Source organism: Lithobates pipiens, unplaced genomic scaffold, assembly GCF_037356315.1.
Source record: "Lithobates pipiens isolate NorthernLeopardFrog02 unplaced genomic scaffold, aLitPip1_a1.2 Scaffold_3, whole genome shotgun sequence".
NCBI lineage: Eukaryota > Metazoa > Chordata > Amphibia > Anura > Ranidae > Lithobates > Lithobates pipiens.
In genome coordinates, this window is record NW_027507790.1 from 249,191,578 (window position 1) to 249,212,400 (window position 20,823).

Genomic DNA, 20,823 nt, shown 5'->3' on the forward strand with positions numbered 1-20,823 from the left:
AGGGGGGCAGGGGCGAGGTTCCCACTACCGTTAATCTCAGTTAGCCAAATCAGGAGAGAGGGGGCAGGGCCGAACCAGGCCTCCATATCTGAATGGACGCTGGGAGCCATGACTCCGCTCCAGTGCCCCCATAGCAAGCTGCTTGCTGTGGGGGCACTCACCGGGGAGGGGCCAGGACTGCTGAAGAGGGACCTGAGAAGAGGAGGATCTGTGCTGCTCTGTGCAAAACCACTGCTCAGGAGCAGGCAAGTATAACAGGTTCCCCCCCCACCCCCCAAAAAAGGACTGGACAATCATTCAAATTTGGGCTAGTTACTAAAACTGCAGAATCTGGTGCAGCTCTGCATAGAAACCAGTCAGCTTCCAGATTTTATTGTCAAAGTTTAATTGAACAAACTGAAGCTTTTAGGTCGATTGGTTATTATGCACAGCTGTACCAGATTCTGAGTGCTCCGGTTTTAGTAAACGTCCCCCAAAGTGTTCCTTACCGAGGCGTTCCCAGCAGTCACCACTCCATCCTTCTTGAACACCGTTGGCAGTTTGGCCATCTGCTCCAGGGTAGTCTGGGGTCTCGGGTGCTCGTCTTGCTCCATTTTTACAGGTCCTTTCTTTGTTTTTAAATCAATCGGGGCCATTTCTGCAGTGAAGCGCCCAGCGTCCTGAGCTAAACAGATGAAAAAGCCAGAAGGTTACACTACGGAGGCAGGAATTGCAGTTAGACCGCCCCCAATGCACAGAATTTACACCACTTTGGTAAAAGTTTGTAGACATTTGACCATCATAACCCATCAGTAAAATGCTTAAAAAAAAAGTTAAGTACATTACAGAGGACTTCATATTTAAGACTACCTGGGTGATGCCTGGGGGGGGGGGGGGGGGGGGATCAGCTGATGTTAGTTTTAAAAGCTGAACTCCAGGCAAAAAACAGCTGTATATGTAATACAGTGCTTTGAAAAAGTATTCACACCCCTTGGAATTTTCCACATTTTGTCATGTTACAACCAAAAACGTAAAATTTACTTTATTGGGATTTTATGTGATAGACCAATACAAAGTGGCACATAATTGGGAAGTGGAGGGAAAATGGTTTTCACATTTTTTTTTCCAAATAAGAGATCTGAAAAGTGTGGCGTGTATTTATATTCAGCCCCCTTTACTCCGATACCCCTAACTAAAATCTAGTGCAACCAACTGCCTTCAGAAATCACCTAATTAGTAAATAGAAGCCACCTGTGTGTATTTTATTCTCACTATAAATACAGCGGTCCTGTAAAGCCCTCAGAGGTTTGTTAGAGAACCTTAGTAAACAGCATCATGGAGACCAAGGAACACACCAGACAGACCAGGGATAAAGTTGTGAAGTTTAAAGCAGGGTTAGGTTATAAAAAAAAAAAAAAAAAAAACACACACAACACACATCACACATCACCAAGCTTTGAACATCTCATGGAGCACTGTTCAATCCATCATTTGAAAATGGAAAGCGTATGGCACAACTGCAAACCTACCAAGACATGGCTGTCCACCTAAACTAACAGGCCGGGCAAGAAGAGCATTAATCAGAGAAGCAGCCAAGAGAGGCCTATAGTAACTATGGAGGGGCTTCAAAGATCCACAGCTCAGGTGGGAGGATCTGTCCACAGGACAACTATTAGTCGTGCACTCCACAAATCTGGCTTTTATGGAAGAGTGGCAAGAAGAAAGCCATTGGAAATCCCATTTGCAGTTTGCAAATAGCCATGTTGGGGGGGAGACCCAGAAAACATGTGGAAGAAGTTGCTCTGGTCAGATGAGACTAAAAATAGAAATTTTAGGCCTAAAAAGCAAAAATAAATAAATAAATAAATAAATAAATAAAAAAAAAAAAAATAAAAATAAAAAATACGGCATGTGTGGTGGAAAACGAACACTGCACATCACCCTGAACCCCATCCCCACCGTGAAACATGGTGGTGGCAGCATCATGTTGTGGGGATGCTTTTCTTCAGCAGGGAAAAGGAAAGCCCCCCTTCCTCAAAGCACCCCCCTATGTTGAGGGCACGCGGCCTGATACGGCTCAGGAGGGGGGGGAAATGCTCGCTTGTCTGCACCCCCTTTCCTGGCCAACCGGGCTGTGTGCTCGGATAAGGGTCTGCTATGGACTTTGGGGGGACCCCCATGCTGTTTTTTTTCGGCGTAGGGGTTCTCCTTTAAATTCATACCAGGTGACAGGGCCAGCGAGGTGTCAATCTCACCGATGGAAACGGCAACATTGACTTCCTTCGCTAGTCCCGGCTACCTGGAGCCACGTTCAAAATGAACGTACTTCTCTGTGTGCGGGCAAGTCCGTTCATTTCAAAAGTCCGGCTGACTAGCACACAGACGGGTGGATTGTCTGCCGGACTGCCGAGTCCGGTGGACAATTTTGAGTCAAAACTTCTTTCTAAGTCCGCCGGAGCCCACATACGGGCGGATTGTCCGGCAGACTCTGGTCCGCGGACCAAGTCCGCCGGATAGTCCAATCGTGTGTACACGGCATTAGAGTATGCAAAAGACTTGAGACTGGGGTGGAGGTTCACCTTCCAGCAGGACAACCCTAAAAATACAGCCAGATCTACAATGGAATGGTTTAGACTAAAGCATATTCATGTGTTAGAAAGGCCCAGTCAAGGTCCAGACCTAAATCCAATCCAGAATCTGTGGCAAGAAAACTGCTGTTCACAGACGTTCTCCATCCAATCGGATTGCAAAATGTCTCAAGCTAAGAATGGTCACAAATGTCACTCTCAAGATGTGCAAAGCTGGTAGAGACATCCCCATAAAGACTTGCAGCTGTAATTGCAGTGAAAGGCGGTTCTACAAAGTATTAACTCAGGGGGGCTGAATACAAATGCACGCCACACTTTTCACATATATTTGTTAAAAAAAATAAAAATAATATAAATATATATATATATATATATATATATATATATATATATATATATATATATATATATATATATATATATATATATATATATATATATATATATATATATATATATATATATATATATATATTTTTTTTTTTTTTAATAGTAACATTATATATTTGAAAACCATTTATAGTTTTCCTTCCACTTCACAATTTGCATTGGTCTGTCACATAAAATACATGTTCTTGGTTGTAACATGACAAAATGTGGAAAATGGGGTATGAATACTTTTTCAAGGCACTGCACATATATGTATATAGGCCATTTACCTGCCAAAATATTTGCATTTCTGTCCATCCAGTCCTAAGATTTACACAGTTCCGCTCACCAGCACACAGAAAGATACTGATATTTCTCCACTTCAGATAACAATTACAAGTCTTGTCCCTCCCTACACCCACTCTAAAGTAGAAACAGCCTACTCTCATCTGTCACTCTTCTCTCCCACTATCAGCAAGCCAGTTACGCAGGCCATAGACGGTGCAAAATTTTGTACAGTACAGTTCCCCCATCAACACAGACAGTGCTGAAATCCCTCCTGTCGAGATAGTGGGGGTTATTTACTAAAGGCAAATTCACTTTGCACTACAAGTGCAAAGTGCACTTGAAATTGCACTCGCTGTAGATCTGAGGGGGGACATGCAAGGAAAAAAAAAAAAAAAAAAAAAAAAAAAAAGCATTTTAGCTTGCACATGTTTGCTAAAATCAGCAGAGCTTCCCCTCATTTCAGATCTACCCCTCAGATTTACAGCAATTGCACTTCCAAGTGCACTCTACAAGTGCTAAGTGGATTTGCCTTTCGTAAACAACAACCCCCCCCATTGTGTTCTTTGGGTGGGTGAAGCTGTCCCCACTAGAACAGTGATAATTGTTAGCAGCTATAGTAGCCACTGGCGATAATTGCAAGTAAATGCGGAAGGCTAGTTGTATCAAGTTGATCGAACAACTTGGTACATTCAGCCTGCCCACACATGGTTCTAATCTCTGGCAATTCCTTCTAATCCAGACATTATCGAACCATCCATGTCCAGGCTTACACTGCAGTACATTTTGGCTCATTGTGTTTTGAGCTTTGCTGTACAGACCAATACATTTTCTGCATTCATTTGTGCTCTTTATATCTCCCTGGAGTTCAGCTTTAAGTATCAGGAAGAGAACTTCATTCTACTTTACACTAAACACATTCTAAGGTTAACCTATACTAGTGCAAACCACTCTTACCAGGCCTGACAGACTACAACCCTCCTTGGCTAGGATGGCAGGCGTGGTCCCATCTACAAACAAGTGGGTTTCTCAAATTACTCACCGGCTTTCCATCTCTGTTGGCTCCGGTAGCCAAGGTTGTCACATTCCTGCCGGGAGATTCCATACTTTTCAGCCAGGTTCTCAGCTGTGATTGCCATGGGGGTCTTTATCATGGAATCAGTAAGGCCAGCCCAGAGAGTATCCTCCATCTAGGGGTGAATAGAACAGTTACAGAGTTATGAGCGTCCAATTTCATTTTCACAGAAAACCTCCAAACCATGGCAGTATATGGGGGGGGGGGGGGTCTGTATGCTGTACACCCCTGCTCGTGTCACTGGATCATATCTTTTACTACAACATTGGGACTAATCATGTGACTAGAGCGGCTCAGCGGGAGATCTCTCCGTTGATCTCCGCTGAGCCCGCGGATGACAGGTCCCTCTCTGCTGAGCGGGGAGGGGCTTGTCCAGTGCCGCTGGTCTCTATGGAGAGATCAGAATAAAACAGACAGCATGTCCGTTTTCATCAGATCTCACCTGATACTATAGGGACGGATCTAGATGTAGGGCCATCTGTCTGCTTTTGGCAGATCGGAACGGGTCGGATGTCAGCAGACATGTCTCCGCTGACATCCATCGCTCCATAGACCAGCACGGAGCACCCATTCAGGTCCGCTGTTAAAACTGACAGGTGGACCTGAACGGTCCGTCAGTGTAAAAGGGGCCTTACACCACCTGCCAGAACACCCATCTCATCATATCACCCCTCGACATCAGCCTACCACCATAACACCCCTCTTATCATATAACCCCTCCCCCCAACATCAACCTACCACCATAACACCCCTACAAGTCATAACATCCCATCACCCCTCCCTCCACCATAACACCCCTACAATCCCATCCCAACACATCACCTCTCCCTCCACATCAACCTATTAACATAATACCCCTACAATGAAAACACTCATCTCCATCAGATCACCCCTCCCTGCGCATCAACTGCTTTGACAGCCAGCAAGTTTTTCTGTCTCCAAACACTGAGGATCCATCTAGATCCAGAGATGTTACATTGGCAGAGACAGCAGCGTTGCAGCATTGGCTGGCTGACTTTGACAGCAGCGGAAGCCAATGAGGACAGAAAGGGGGCGAGGACAAAGCTCTGCATCTGAATGGACACAGGGAGCTGTGGTTTGGCTCTGGTGCCCCCATAGCAAGCTGGTTGCTGTGGGGGCACTCAACAGGAGGGAGGGGCCAGGATCTCCGAAGAGTGACCCTAGGAGAGGAGGATCTGGCCTGCTCTGTGCAAAACCAACTGCACAAGGCAGGCAAGTATAACTTTTTTTTTTTTTTTAATTCTTAAAAAGAACACCACACACGACTTTAGTATCACTTCAAATCCCCTACAGCAACCAGTTATATTCAAATCTGTGATGGAAAATTACAGAGATGCAAGTCCAGTGTTTGTCAGACTTTCTTCAACACTGTCTGTACCTTGAGATCCACTCCCAGCTTGGTTCCAAATCGGATATTTCGCACGGCATAAGGAGACTGGCTCATGCTCTCTGACCCTCCACACAGGACGATCTCCGACTCTCGTAAGGCGATTTCCTGGGCAAAGTAAAAGGAGGAGGAGGAGAAGACATTTATGGATTGAATCTTATCAAAAATTGTCAACCTGCAATCAGTTGCTTCCATGCAATAACGGTTACACGTAGAACATTCTGTAGGCAAATATTGTTCTATCAGAAAGAGTAAAGGCGTGCTTTAAAGCAAAACCCCAACTAAAACCTTTTTTTTTTTAATTTATTTTTGTATAGAGTGGGAAAGGGTTTAAAGCCTCTGGTAGGTATTACTGTGCTTGTTGAGATTTCCCCCCTCACTTCCTGCAGGAGCACGAGGGGATGAGAAATCTTTTAACATGGACACAACGTCCTTAAATGGGAAGGAGGAAAGCAGGTGGGGCCCAAGCTGCTGAGTCTTTGCTTGTATATAAAAGGTGGGGGGGTGAGAGAAGAGAGACCGACTCAAGGCGCTCAGCTTAACCACTTAAGAGTGGTTGTATACTCGCACCGAATAAAAAAAATAAAATAAAAAAAGGCCTGCAAGGCAAAGGCATAATAACCTAGTATGCAGTTCATATTAGCTCATTTTGAGTTACTCATCTTAGAACGAGGCCTTGGCATCTGATCCCGGTCCACGCAGAGGGAGCTGACAGAGATTATATATATATATATATATATATATATATATATATATATATATATATATATATATATATATATATATATATATATATATAATTCCCCCCCCCCCCCCCCCCCCGTAAGATAGTTTTTTCTTTTTCAAAATTGTCGCTCATCTTTTGTTTATAGCAAAAAAAATAAAAACCGCAGAGGTGATCAAATATCAACCAAAGGAAGTTCTATTTGTGGGGGGGGGGAGCCATCAATTTTGTTTGGGTACAGCGTCTCACGACCATGCAGTTGTCAGTTAAAGCGACGCAGAGCCGTATCACAAAAAGTGGCAAATGGTCACTGAGCAGCCAAATCTTCTGGGGCTCAAGTGGTTAAGCAAGCAATAAAAACGATGAACACCTATGTTAACATATACCTGGCATCCATTGACGACGGACTGGAAGCCGGAGCCGCACAGTCTGTTGACCGTTAGAGCCGGGACAGGAATGGGGATGCCGACACGGAGGCCTACATGTCTGGATAAGTAGATGGCATCACTGGCAGTCTGCAAAAAAAAAAAAAAAATACAGATTCAGATCAGATTAATGGCGAGCTCTCAGGAGAACATTTCTGTACAGCTGCTACAGCCAGAATTAAGACATTAGAACTTTTCACAACACATTCATCACACAGGAATAATGACAGATATAGAACATCTAAACAAGAAAAAAAAAAAAAAAAAAAAAAATACAGAAGAATAAAATTACTTTAAAGCAGGTATTTCTGCCTTGCTATCATGTGAATAAAACCTGATGGGAGTCAATGATTACAAAGTACTATCTAAAGCAATAACTTATTTCCAAACCAAGCTTACCCCTTCCCCCCCTCCCCCCTCACAAAAAAAACAAAAACAAAAAAAAAAAAGCCACCAACTCAAATGTAGCTGCAGTGCTCACCTTCAATTTGGACCTGTACCTTGCAGTACATGTTCTCTTGCACAAGACGGTCTCAGTCTTCCACCCAGTGGAACTTAAACCAGAGGACTGGGGACAGACAGTGTAAATGGCGCCAAAACTCCCCCCCCCCCCCAAAAAGAGCATAACCACTGTGCCCTGTAGTCATTTTGTATTCTACATTAGCAAAAGTGTACCTGTAAAGGTTAGGCATGGGGAGAGTTTTTTTTTTTTTTTTGGGGGAGTTGAGTTGATGGCAGGTGCAGTGAGGGGTGACGGTAGTTGTGCAGTGATAACAGTGAGGGAGCACACAGGAGCTGTCAGGTGGCATGCAGTGTGAAGATGCAATGGTAGTGGTGGGAGGGGGGGGGGGGGGGGGGGGTGATAAGGGTCCGGTGCAGCGATGATTGGGGGAGCAAAGCGAGGGTATGCAGACTAAGTGGTGGAAATGCAGAAGTAGCTCAGACATAGTGGCGAGAGTGAGGGCAGCATGCAAGAGGGTCAGATGCCATGGCGCACACACACACGCTTCCTTCTAATCAGGGTAAATAGTAAAGCGTATGGCCAAAATGTTTTATTTTTTTATTACAGGGTTCCACTATGTCGGTGTTAAAATCACCAAACACTACTCTACACTGTATGTATGTTATCACACCAGGAATCCCATGGGGTGCAGTGCGATCAGATTTAAACCCATTAATTTTGAATAAGTGGAATTGCACTGGACCATACCAAAAAGTAGTGCAGCAAAAAATAAATAAAAAAAATAAAACACAAACACAACACACCCCAAACACACACACAATTATATACTGCAACTTCTGTACCATGCAATCCGGTGCAGGCACATGCACTGCATTTGGGGTGTTAGTGGTGACACTCCCGCTGCAGATTGCAACTGCAGTGCATTTTGAAGACAATGCAGGAAACGGGGGTGGAATGTCGGTTCCCTGCACAGTGTTCTGGTGTGAACAGACAGTTAAGAGATTCAAGTGGGGCAGTGATGGCGAACCTTGGCACCCCTGATGTTTTGGAACTACATTTCCTCATGATGCTCATGCACTCTGCAGTGTAGTTGAGCATCATGGGAAATGTAGTTCCAAAACATTTGGGGTGCCAAGGTTCACCATCACTGGGCTAGGGGATTTCTGCTCACATATTCCACTGGGGACAACTCTAAGACTTTGTTGTTTCTCCCCCCCCCCCCCCGGCACTCTGTGATAATGATCACCAGTACAAACGACCCCACAAAAAACACAAAACACACTACATTCTTTTATACCTGAGCGACATTTCCAAAAATCACACTATCCACAGCATCAGGGGCCACATTGCCCGCGGCAAGGGCGGCTTTCGCTGCGATCTCTCCCAAGTCTGTTGCGCTGTGATCCCTGAGAACTCCCCCAAAGGTACCAAATGGGGTTCTCTTAGCAGCGACAATAAAGACACCTACAAAACAAAAAACGTATATTATAAATACACATTTATAAATATGATACCGTACATTACATGTGTGGTCAGACTTTCCCCCACACCATAGCTATAGAATGCTTGTCTGATCTGCTAAACCCACGCATCATGGGTAATTAAAATAACACACACACCTTAATGGAGCCGAACCTTGAACCTCAGGGCGGATTCATACTGGTACGTCAAACACTCCAACATTGGGCACTCATGTCACATGACGTGTGAAAATCAATGTTTCCCTATGAGGACCGTCTTAACTTGGTTTCAAAGTTTCCCACAGAGGCAGGCCGGGGCTAGCACTCTGCAAGATACTCTAATCAGCCTTATCTCTATACACCTGGAGCAGAGGTTCTTTTTCTTGTTAACTGGTCTGACACAAGTCGGTCCGAAAATGCTCCCTGCACCACTTTAGTCCGACTTTGATCCTACTTCAACCCACTGAATATCACTGAAATTGGATCAAAGTCAGATCGCCGTCTTCAGTGATCCGACTTTGGCACACAACTTGTGCTTCTGTTCTTTTGATCTTGAAGGGGAACTCCACGCCAAAATAACACACCACACATGGCATGGGTTTCCCCTCCAAGAGCATACCAGGCCCTTTGGTTTGGTATGAATTTTTAGGGGAACTCCCCCAACAAACAGCATGGGGGGTACCCCCAAAATCCATACCAAACTCTTATCCGAGCACACAGCCCGGAATTCACATAGGGTGGGGGGGGGGGGTCGGGATCTGGGGGCCACCTTTGTTCCAGATTCCAATAAGCCCCCTGCCCGCAGACCCCAACAACCAAGCATGGGTGGGGTGGTGTCGCATGGCCCCCCCTGCCCTAAAGTGCACCCCTCCACCCAATACGGATTTTTTTTTGGGGGGGGGGGGTGTGCGCACGCGACTCCCACACTTTTTTTCAGTGTGGGAGGTTCCTGGTAAAATCCATACCAGACAGAAGGGCCTGGTATGCTCTTGGAGAGGGAACCCATGGCATGTTTTATTTCCCCCCCCCCCCTTTTGCCATACCCCCTAAAGATTCATACCGGACGCAGTGCCTGGTATAGTCAGGGATCAAAGTCCGATCCCTGTTCATTGAAGTCGGACGTCAAGTCGCAAAGCAAAGTCGAATCCAAAGTGGTACAACTGTCCTGTCGTACCAGTGTGAACCCAGCCTTAGTGCTGCAAGCCACCAACCTCTACTTTTTTTGGAGTTTCCATTCTTCGGGTCAGTTTACTCAATTTTGCATTAAAAGTTCATTGCTGCAATTCAGAGCCCTTTATTCTGAATGGCACCCCACCGCACCCGCTGATGGACGAGCTTTGCAATGGTGTGGCAAAAGGTCAAAGAAATAGTGCATGCATGCTTGCACCGCAGCAAACATTACTGTGCTGGCACTGCATGCTCAGCATAAGGTGCACACATTCACAGCATCAATGAATGTGTATTGACCCATGTTCCGAAGGAAGGAAAGAAGGGAAAAAAGGAAAGAAGGGAAAAAAGGAAAGAAGGGAAAAAAGGAAAGAAGGGAAAAAAGGAAAGAAGGGAAAAAAGGAAAGAAGGGAAAAAAGGAAAGAAGGGAAAAAAGGAAAGAAGGGAAAAAAGGAAAGAAGGGAAAAAAGGAAAGAAGGGAAAAAAGGAAAGAAGGGAAAAAAGGAAAGAAGGGAAAAAAGGAAAGAAGGGAAAAAAGGAAAGAAGGGAAAAAAGGAAAGAAGGGAAAAAAGGAAAGAAGGGAAAAAAGGAAAGAAGGGAAAAAAGGAAAGAAGGGAAAAAAGGAAAGAAGGGAAAAAAGGAAAGAAGGGAAAAAAGGAAAGAAGGGAAAAAAGGAAAAAAAGGAAAGAAGGGAAAAAAGGAAAGAAGGGAAAAAAGGAAAGAAGGGAAAAAAGGAAAGAAGGGAAAAAAGGAAAGAAGGGAAAAAAGGAAAGAAGGGGGGGGGGTGTGTGAACAACCCCTCTAGGGAACTTGTCCTAGGAGATTTAATTTATGGACTTGGAAAAAACCTGTGACATCAGAGCAAAAAAGGCAGGAAAAAATATATAAATAAATAGATCTTCCCACTTTTTCAGGGTCAGGGACTTAGAAATACTAAAGCCTAAGAACAAGAATAAGCATAAAAGCCAGGCAGCTAGCAATTTCTACTAGTGTCAGACTTTTTTTTGTGGGATTGTGCGATGCCCTGGGTTCTTCCACACTGGATAAACAGAAATCACACACAAAATATAATATCTCTTCTTCAGGCCGGTTGTGTGGCACACAGGGTCCTCTTCCCCCGGCACTCTGATGCAGGCATGATATCAGTGGTGTGCATTGCAAGAATTCACCTATGGTGCCCCGCAATCACAGTATTCCTGCGAGGTGTCATTCAGCCTGGAAGATTGAGGACATCTTGTGGTGAATTGGAAGTACTGCGGAGGACAGCTCCAGATTAACGTAGAACTATAGGCAAAACTACCCCCCGCCGCCATTTTGTAATGAGTAAAGAAGGGTTAGAACCCCTGTTAGGATTTGTTTTCTTTCATCATCTGTGCCCCATAGCCACACAGGAAGTGAGAGGAAATCTCTGCAAATGAAAAGGAATTCCTCTGGGACTTCCAGGTCACCAAAACTAGTTTCCCTGATTGAAAGAATTCCCTCTCATTTTCTGGGGACAACCCAACTTGGAATTTTTTCACTTTCAATGAAAATGGGAAAACAGGACAAAGAAGGTGAATCTCCTTAATGGGGACACAGACATCAATAAAAACTGACAAGTGTTATAATCCCTCTCCATTTTTTGTTCTTATAAAAAAAAAAAAAAAAAAAAAAAAAAAAGTTTTGCCTTTAGTTATAACTTTAAAAGATGGGCAATTTATTTTTTTGTTGCTGCCAGGGGAACATTTTATTACATATATTTTTTTTCCTGGGAGTGGGAATTTAAAAGGGTTTAGTTTCAGCCTAAACACTCTTCTTTAGATGGTATAAATGGTCCGAACCTCTGTCAGATCTGTATTGCTGCTTGTGAGCTTGCTTAGAGCAGGGGTCATCAACCCCCGGTCCGCGGCCCACTACCGGGCCGTAGCGTCTTTGCAGCCGGGCCACGGCAGGCTGTAAGACACCGGTGGATCAGAGAGGAAAGCGGGTGGGCGAATAAGAGAAGCGGGCTGGCGAGCAGAGACGACATCTCTCTCCGCCCGCCTAGCATCCCCACTCTTCCACCCTCACAACGTGCGGAATGTCGGCGGTGCGGCGGGGAGCAGAGAGATGACATCATCTCTCCCTGCCCGCCTAGCATCACCGCTCTTCTGCCCTCACAGCATACAGAATGTTGGAGGTGCGGCGGGAAGCAGAGAGATTACATCATCTCTCACTGCCCGCCCCGCATCTCTGCTCTCCTGCCCTCATTTAAGAAAGACCACTGAACCAGTGTCACCAATGCAGTGACAATCCTCATCTGGTGGCACTGGCGGGTGATGTGGCAAGTGGCATTCCTTAACTGGTGGCAGGCAGCGTGGCATTCTTCAACTGGTGGCAGACAGCGTGGCATTCCTTCTCTGGTGGCACAGGCAGGTGATGTGGCAAGTGGCATTCCTCAACTGGTGACAGGCAGGTGATGTGGCAAGTGGCATTCCTCAACTGGTGACAGGCAGGTGATGTGGCAAGTGGCATTCCTCAACTGGTGACAGACAGCGTGGCAAGTGGCATTCCTCAACTGGTGACAGGCAGGTGATGTGGCAAGTGGCATTCCTCAACTGGTGACAGACAGCGTGGCAAGTGGCATTCCTCATCTGGTGGCACAGGCAAGTGACGTGGCAAGTGGCATTCCTCATCTGATGGCACAGGCAGATGATGTGGCAAGTGGCATTCCTCAACTGGTGGCAGGCAGCGTGACAAGTGGCATTTCTCATCTGGTGGCAGGCGACTTGGAAAGTGACACACTCAGGGCTCCCACTGATTCTGCATTATGGCGAGTTGAACTATTTCATTTATATTACAATGTAATATAAGTAATAATGCGCTTCAATCATTCTGACACCATACCAACCATGGTGCCATGATGATTGAAGTACCAACAGCCGAACACCAGCTATTGTCCAATAAATTGCCGGCAAAATTCGCTCCCCCCCCTCCTCCCCCCTCATGTGTGAGTACATCACCCCCAGTCCCTCGCCGGGCCGTGGCACAATTTTCTTCCATGCAGCCGGTCCCAAAAAGGTTGGGGACCACTGGCTTAGAGCCCCCTCCCCCCACACTGCAGTGGTCACCAAAATAGGAAGCTAGGAAAATCTCCCCTACGAGGACACATTTAGCATAAAAATTATTTGTTGTGCCAAAAATATGGGGACTCCCTTTGCAGACTTTTCAAGAACATGAAGGAATGCGGTCGGGCTACTATACACAGCCAGCAGCCACAATGGTTAGTTAATCAGTATGCAGATTATGAAAGTCACGGGAGAGTCCTGATCTGTACATTTGTTCAAGGTCAGCAATGCAAAGTCTCAGCGCAAGGCAATAAGCACGAGAGTCAGGCAACTTCTGAGGGAGAGGTCAGCCATGACAGCCTCTATAGCAAACTCATGACAGGTTTCCTTCAAAACTCACTTGTATTTTTTTTTTTTTTTTTTTTTTAATCAGAATGGTGAAGGGCGAGACCCCCGGTTAGGTTTTTATTACAGTATGTTCACCCATTATGGGGACTCACTGCACTTCCTGTCCCTGAGACAGTCACTGAAGCAGGAAGTGAGGAGGAATCTCCCCAGAGGGGACACAGACAGCAATAGTCACCTGACCGAGGGTATCCACCTTCCCAGCTCCATCCACTCAGTGCAACCAGCAACAGTATTCCTGATCACCGCCACTCCAGTACCACAAAAAAATAAAAAAAAAATAAATAAATAAAAAGTAAAAAACCCACACTTTGTGCCGAAAACCGAAAATTCAGGAAGCACTGAAATGAAGACTTTTTAATTAATATCATGAAATTAAAAGAATATGAATTTATTTCCGGCCATTATCGGCAACTTTAGCGCAAGAAAAGCTCAAGAAAAATGCATCCCTTTAAAAATTCTATGTATGTCTGCACACTGGTCCATTGTGCTTCTGCTGTAGTGTTAAAAATAATCCTTGCTACATTTTTGGGCAGGAAAAAAAATAAATAAAAAAAAAGCAACACCCTGTTGAAATGCATTGAAAACGCAGCCAGAACGCATCAATAATGCACCCTTGCTACATTTATTGATGCAGTTTTGGAGTCAAAGGACCTATGAAAAACACAACATAAGCACAATAAATTCACTGCAATTTTCAGCGCCATTATATGCACCGTTTTCTCTTATCAGCAAAATGCTGATAACACGGGGGTGGGGGGGTGCGCGCATGGCCGGCATGTGAACCAGAGCTGACATGCTTCACTGGTGCTCCGATCCAGATAACCCTCTACCAGCAGTTTGTTTCCAGCCCTCGTTCTCCGCTCTGCCGACCACCCGCAGGTTCCCGTCACCCTAGGATCAATCATCATCGCTCCACCCAAGACCTGCTGCACACAGTCTGCTCTAGCGCTCGCCACGCTTCCCAGCTGGTGGCCATTTTAACCACGTGCTCGCCTAACACCATTATGTCTGCCTGCACACGGACCACGGAGGAGACTTCGGACACGGCTTACCCCTCTGGAGTGGACATCCTGGCAGCAATAGCTGAATGCAAGGAGTCCCTCATTGCCAAGATTGATTATGTGGCAACGGACGTCAGTCTCGTCCACCACGACCTTTGGAGGTGGAGGACCAGGTCTCCACCATTGATGACGTGGTTCAGTCGTACTCCAGGGACCTCAGAGCCCTACAGCTTCAGGTACAGGCACTACAAGAAAGGGCCATAGACACCAAAACTGCCTTCGGCGGAACAGGGTTGCCCTCTTTCTCCAGCTTTATTTGCCATCGCAATAGAGACAGTAGCAGAGGCCCTTCGTAATTCTCTACATGTCAAAGGGCTGCGTGTTGGATGGCTGGAGGAGAGAGTGGCCCTGTACGCAGACGACCTCCTACTTTTTCCTTAATGACGCTGAATCATCTCTCAGGGGGGCCCCCCTTACCCAATTTTCATCTGTCACAGGCCTTAAAAGTTAATTGGGCCAAATCCCTAATGTTCCCTATAGTCCCTGCACCTCTGCTTCCTCAGATGTTGCCTTACAATGGGTTGAGAACTTCAGGTATCTTGCAGTGGTGGTCTCCAGACAGGCTTCACAATATTATATATCACTAAACTAACCCCCAGTGGTTCAAGCTGAAGGCGTGGGAGTCTCTACCCAATTACTCCTAGGTCACATAAATTTGATAAAAATGAAAATGCTACCTAAACTTACGTACTTGTTTCACCATTCTCCGCAATGGGTCCACAAATCCTTTTTTACTCACCTAAATCATCTTCTCTATGGGGACCAGAGTCCTCTAGATACAGATGGCCCACACTAATGCGCCTGGCCTCCCAGGGAGGCCTGGCACGTCCTGATTTTTATAAAGATTTCTTGGCCACCCAGTTTGTTACTGCTGCCTGGTGGCCCAGCTCAGACACAACTAGTTCTGCTACTTTAGTTGAGGCGGCAGTGGTGAATTCCCTGAAACTCCTACTATTCCGAAGACCTAGGGCCCCTTACCAACGGACACCATCCATGCGCACTACAATGCACGTGTGGAGAGTCGTACTTGAGATTGAGCGATACCCTAAACTAGCAATCTCTCCTAATGCCCTCCCCTAGGGTGGAACCCCACATTTACAAAATTACCAGAACCTCATGCCTGGACCAAATTTCACATCAAAAAACAATTACCCAGGTGGTCACAAAACAATCTCTGGCCCCTTTTTCTGAATTGATTTCAAAGTCCCACAGTCCTATTTTTTTCATAATCTCCAGTTCTCCCATGCCTTCAGCAGCCAATTCCCTCATTCTGCCCCCATCAGAGATAAGGAGGTCGTCCAGTCCGCACTGGAGGAGGACTTCCTTAGGTCAGACTGTACAAAGAAGCCCACTTCTCAATTATAATCCGATCTGGTAATGGCCTCCCTGCCTGTTCTGGAGAAACTTAGAGCCCAGTGGTCACAAGACATCCCAGACATGGATAATGATGACTGGGACCCCATCTGGGATTTCCCTTGTCTCACCGAGAGATCATTTAATCCAATTTAAGATAGTCCATCGTGCATATTTTACCCCGTACAGACTACACAAAATGAATCCTGATGCCCCCCCCCCCCCGGATGCTGGCACTGTGGGGGAATTCCCGGAGAATTCACACATATATTTTGGACCTGCCTGGCTATTGTTGGGTACTGGGAGGAGGTAATGGACGCTCATTAACCAGATCGTCATTACAACCTTCTATGTCAATATGTATTCTGGGCTTAATAGAACAATTAAAGCGGAGTTCCACTCAAAAATGGAACTTCCGCTTTAAGTGCTGGTGACCCCCTGACATGTCACATTTGGCCTGTCATTTTTTTTTGGGGGGGGGGGGTACCCCGTTTCTACAGGCACCCAGCTCCCACTTCCTTCCATGGTGCCGCAAGGAAGATCACTCCAATCTTCTGGGTTGCGTCACAGGTCCCAGAAGATTGCCCGGCCAGTCACAGCTTTGCTCGCACATGCGCAATGCACGCACAGTTGCGGGACCTACGTCAATAGGATTGCTTCTCTTCTATGCACACAAGGCCATAGCTGTCCATTGGCATAAACCTACCCCCCCCCCCCATCTCACTTTGGAAGCAACTGGTTAACAGCTTACCCCCTCTACATAGACATGTATGCTAATAGAGGTGGTCCTCAAAAATATGACAAGATCTGAATTTGTTTTTTTTACCATATGCCTCACCTTGTGCAAGTCATATGTTACCAACAAATGTGTCATTGTATTCAAATATATGTAATTCAAATATATGTAATCAAGGACTGTATTGAATTGTCACCTCAAAATCCAGGTTGTTACTAATACTGCCTTCACAATGCACCCTTCGCAACCACCGGATGTTTTGTTCTAAAACCAATAAACAGATTTGACAAAAAAATAAAAAGCTGATAAACACCCATCTCTGCTGACATCATTTTTAAGCATGTTTTTTTTATAAATAAACACTTGCAACTTTATGCTGGCCACACATTACACAATCTCCTTTATATCTACCATCAACTACTTAGACTTGTAGAGCAAGGGCCTATCAGATTTTCTGTCCTCATGAAAGTTTTGGTTGATTTAACCGCTTAGGCCCCTTTCACACTTGTGCAACTTGGGACTGCAAAGTCACATGACAAGTCCCTACCCCATGACTTCCATTCATATCTGTGCATCTTAAAGTTGCACCGACTTCAAAGTAGTCCTTGTACTACTGTGATCCGGCTTTGGTGCAAGTTGAGGTCCACAGACCTCAAGTTTACACAGGCATTTCCTTAAATCGCAGCCACAAAATCACGGTAAAAAATAAAAAACACATGAATAATAATAAATAATCGCATGACTTTCAAGTTGCAGCAGTGTGAAAGGGACCTTAAGGTCCGCTCTATAGCAGTTTTCCTGCTACAGGGAGGCACCGCCACACTGGATCATATATACACACACACACACACACACACACACACGATCCAGCTCTTCCAGGTAGCAGGTGTGCATGCGTGCCGCCGTTGGCTCGCTCCTTTTGCGATTATACACGGTGGGAGCCGATTGTCGGGTACTGCAAACTAGATGTCCGCCAGCACCCGCCGACCCTTCCGTACAGAGGCAGAGCAGCGGTCCGCCTATGTAAATAAGGCAGATTGCTGTTCTGTCAGTGGGGAAGGCATTGATCCTGTGTTCCTGCAAAGCAGAGACTGGGATCCATGTCTTCCCCTAGTGAAAGGGCCTCCACACAGTACACAGACACTGGCTAGGCACACAGTTAATTCTTTGATCACCCCCAATGTTTAACCCCTTCCCAGCCAATGTCATTAGTATAGTGACAGTGCATTTTTTTTTAGCACTGATCACTTTATTTGCGTCACTGGTCCCCACAAAGTGTCAGTTACACCGGTTCACACTGCCGTGACTTTGAAGCCAACATCCTAGTGCGACTTCGGCATGAGTTGCATACAACTTCTGTTAAAGAAGTCAAAGCAAGTTGTGTCGATGTCGCACCAAAAGTAGTGCAGGAACCTCTTTCTAAGTCACAGCAATTCAAGTTGCTCCTATCAGAATGATTCCATTGCACTTAGGGCCAGTTCACACCAGATGCGCTTTTTTCTGCACTAAAAATGCATGCACAGTGTTTTCCAATGGCTCTAGTTCACACCAAGCAGTCAGTTTCCGGTGCAGAAACTGAACGGAAACTGATTGGATGGTGTGAACTAGAGGTATTGGAATACATGGAAAACACTGTGCATGCATTTTGTGCAGAAAAAAAGTGCACAGAACTGAACGGAACTGCGTCTGGTGTGAACTAGCACTTAATGGGGAGTGACTTTTCATGCGACATATGCGTTGAAAGTTGGAGTGCCAGAATGTCCGCCGCAATATCGCAGTCCAGCTATGTCGACAATTACCTCCATTACTAGTGCAACAAAAATATCCCATAGTTTGTAGACATTAATTTTTGCACAAACCAATCAATATACGCTTATTGGGATTTTTTTTTTTAGCCAAAAATATGTAGCAGAATACATATATAGAAAGCGGCAATCTAATACCACCAAAAAAGAAAGCGCTATTTGTGGGAGAAAAAAAAATAAAAGAAGACATAAAATTGATTTGGGTACAGCGTCGCACAACTGCGCAATTGTCAGTTAAAGTAACGCAGTGCCATATCGCAAAGATTGGCCTGGTCATGAAGGAGAGGGAGGTAAATCTTCCAGAGGCCAAGTGATTAAAGGAGATTGTATAACCTGTTAGTATAGTTTATGGCCAACTTAAGACTGATGCTGCACTGTTCTCTTGTAATCTGCTTGAAGGACATTGCACTGGGGGCAGCCATTGCCAGGCCTGGGCCTTGTACCTTGTACCAGGACATACTCGCTTGCATGACCACCTGTTCGCACAGGGGTCCATGCCATAAGGTGAGTGCTTAGTTAGACCGGAGGTGGAGGGATTGTCACGCTACTGTGGGAAAAAAAAAAAAAAAAAAAAAAAAAAAAAAAAAAAAAAAAAAAAGGACTTACGTCAGTGCTACAGTTTAAAATTTAAAACCGTATTTGTGTGAACTGTGAAGTCAAGTCATGGATTGTGGAAACGAACTAGTGTCGGGTAATTGTATATAGTGTATACCACATTTACCACTGACTAATGCAGAGTTGCAATGCAAGAAGATCAGCTAAAAGTAGTTGAATCTGTATGTGCGTTATAATTAAGCAAAATTTGTCAATTAAATCTATTAAAAAAATAAATAAAATAAAGACGAAAATTTGAATCAGTAACAGCCCTAAAATAAAGCTTTAGAATCATTTTGGAGGAACCCATGGTGTGCTGGAGACATTTCTTCACGTGTGTTGTCTATGGTTCCCAGCCTGTGGTGATTAGAGCACCCAGTTACTCCAAATTTTCAGGAACGCGTGGGTGGGGAATAGTGAGTTTGGACTTATTCATGTCCAGGGGTCACCTCACACAGAGTCCTTCAGAGGGCACCACACTCTAACCTGCTGGCAGTGCAGTCTGTGGTAATCAGAGCAACCAAACATTGGCCTTCACTTTGTAAACATGAGTGGCTGAATCAAGTTGCTATGGCAACAAAGAACAATCCCCCCATCTTTATTTTTAAACAGTTAGGTCACCTTTAGCAATAAACTGTCTATGCAGATAAGGGGTGTCTAGATTAAAACAAACTGTGCAGTGCTGACCAACGTTAAATAATGCCCTTGCTATAGGCCATTTATTCACCTCATGAAGCCTGACTGGAATACTCCCAGGATGTTGCCAAGTGAGGCCTAGTCATTACTGCTCTCCTCCACCATCACAGGAGTGAGCTCTTTTTCTGATTCAAACCCCTTACATACTCTCTCCCCCAATGCAGTAGCTCTGATCTCAGCGACTTAGAGCTCACTCCTGTGATGGTGGAAGTGAGCAGTGATGACTAGGCCTCACTTAGCCACAGCCTGGGAGTATTCCAGTCAGGCTTCGTAAGGAACATAAAAATGGACATCACTGCTCACCTCCACCATCACAGGAGTGAGCTCTAAGTCGCTGAGATCAGAGCTACTGCATCAAAGGAGAGAGAGTATGTAAGGGGTTTGAATCAGAAAAAGAGCTCACTCCTGTGATGGTGGAGGAGAGCAGTAATGACTAGGCCTCACTTGGCAACATCCTGGGAGTATTCCAGTCAGGCTTCATGAGGTGAATAAATGGCCTATAGCAAGAGCATTATTTAATGTTAGTCAGAGCTGCACAGTTTGTTTTTATCTACAGACACCACTTATCTGCATAGACAGTTTATTGCTAAAGGTGACCCTTAAAGTGGGGTGCCCCAAAAAAAAAAAAAAAATTTAAAGTCAGCAGCTACAAATACTGCAGCTGCTGACTTCTAATAATCGGACACTTACCTGTCCCAGGGTCCAGCGATGCGGCGGGGGAACGAAGCCGCCCCCCCCCCCCCCCTCGTTCCCCGCTCCGCTTGTGGCACCGTCATTCGTACTGTGGGCACCCGGCTGTGGCTTCACAGCTGGGCACCCACTGCACATGCGCGAGCGGCGTAGGGCGCTGTGATACGCCGCACAGTCACCTGGGACACATGACAGGTCCCAGATGACTGTGTAGCGCGAGGGGAAGTGATGTCACCAGCCCGGGCAAGGAAGAAGGCAGACTACGAGGGACCCCTAGCAACAGGTATTTAGAGGAGAGTAAAAAAAAAAAAAATTCCCCCCCCCCCCCCCCAATTTTATTTATTTTTTTAAGAATTTAACAATTTTTTAGTGGCAACAGCACTTTAAGCCCTCGTTCACACTGAATGCGACTTTGAAATCGTGCTACTTTACTTGAAGTAACAAAATTTCAAAGCCGCAGGTCAGTGCGATTTCAGGTACAACCTACCTGACATCTGTGCAACTTCATGCA

General features: G+C 45.4%; 1 protein-coding gene across 1 annotated transcript in view; it reads right to left on the minus strand.

The window, feature by feature from the left end:
• The window catches only part of ACAA2 (acetyl-CoA acyltransferase 2), a 36,107-nt gene that overhangs the window by 12,717 nt on the left and 2,567 nt on the right, over window positions 1–20,823 (minus strand). The window contains exons 2-6 of the mRNA XM_077463011.1: window positions 8,614–8,780; window positions 6,815–6,943; window positions 5,696–5,812; window positions 4,264–4,411; window positions 489–664 (exon numbers count right to left, since the gene is read on the minus strand). Of these exons, the coding sequence (XP_077319137.1) occupies window positions 489–664; window positions 4,264–4,411; window positions 5,696–5,812; window positions 6,815–6,943; window positions 8,614–8,780 (737 nt within the window). The remainder of the gene's footprint in view (window positions 1–488; window positions 665–4,263; window positions 4,412–5,695; window positions 5,813–6,814; window positions 6,944–8,613; window positions 8,781–20,823) is intronic.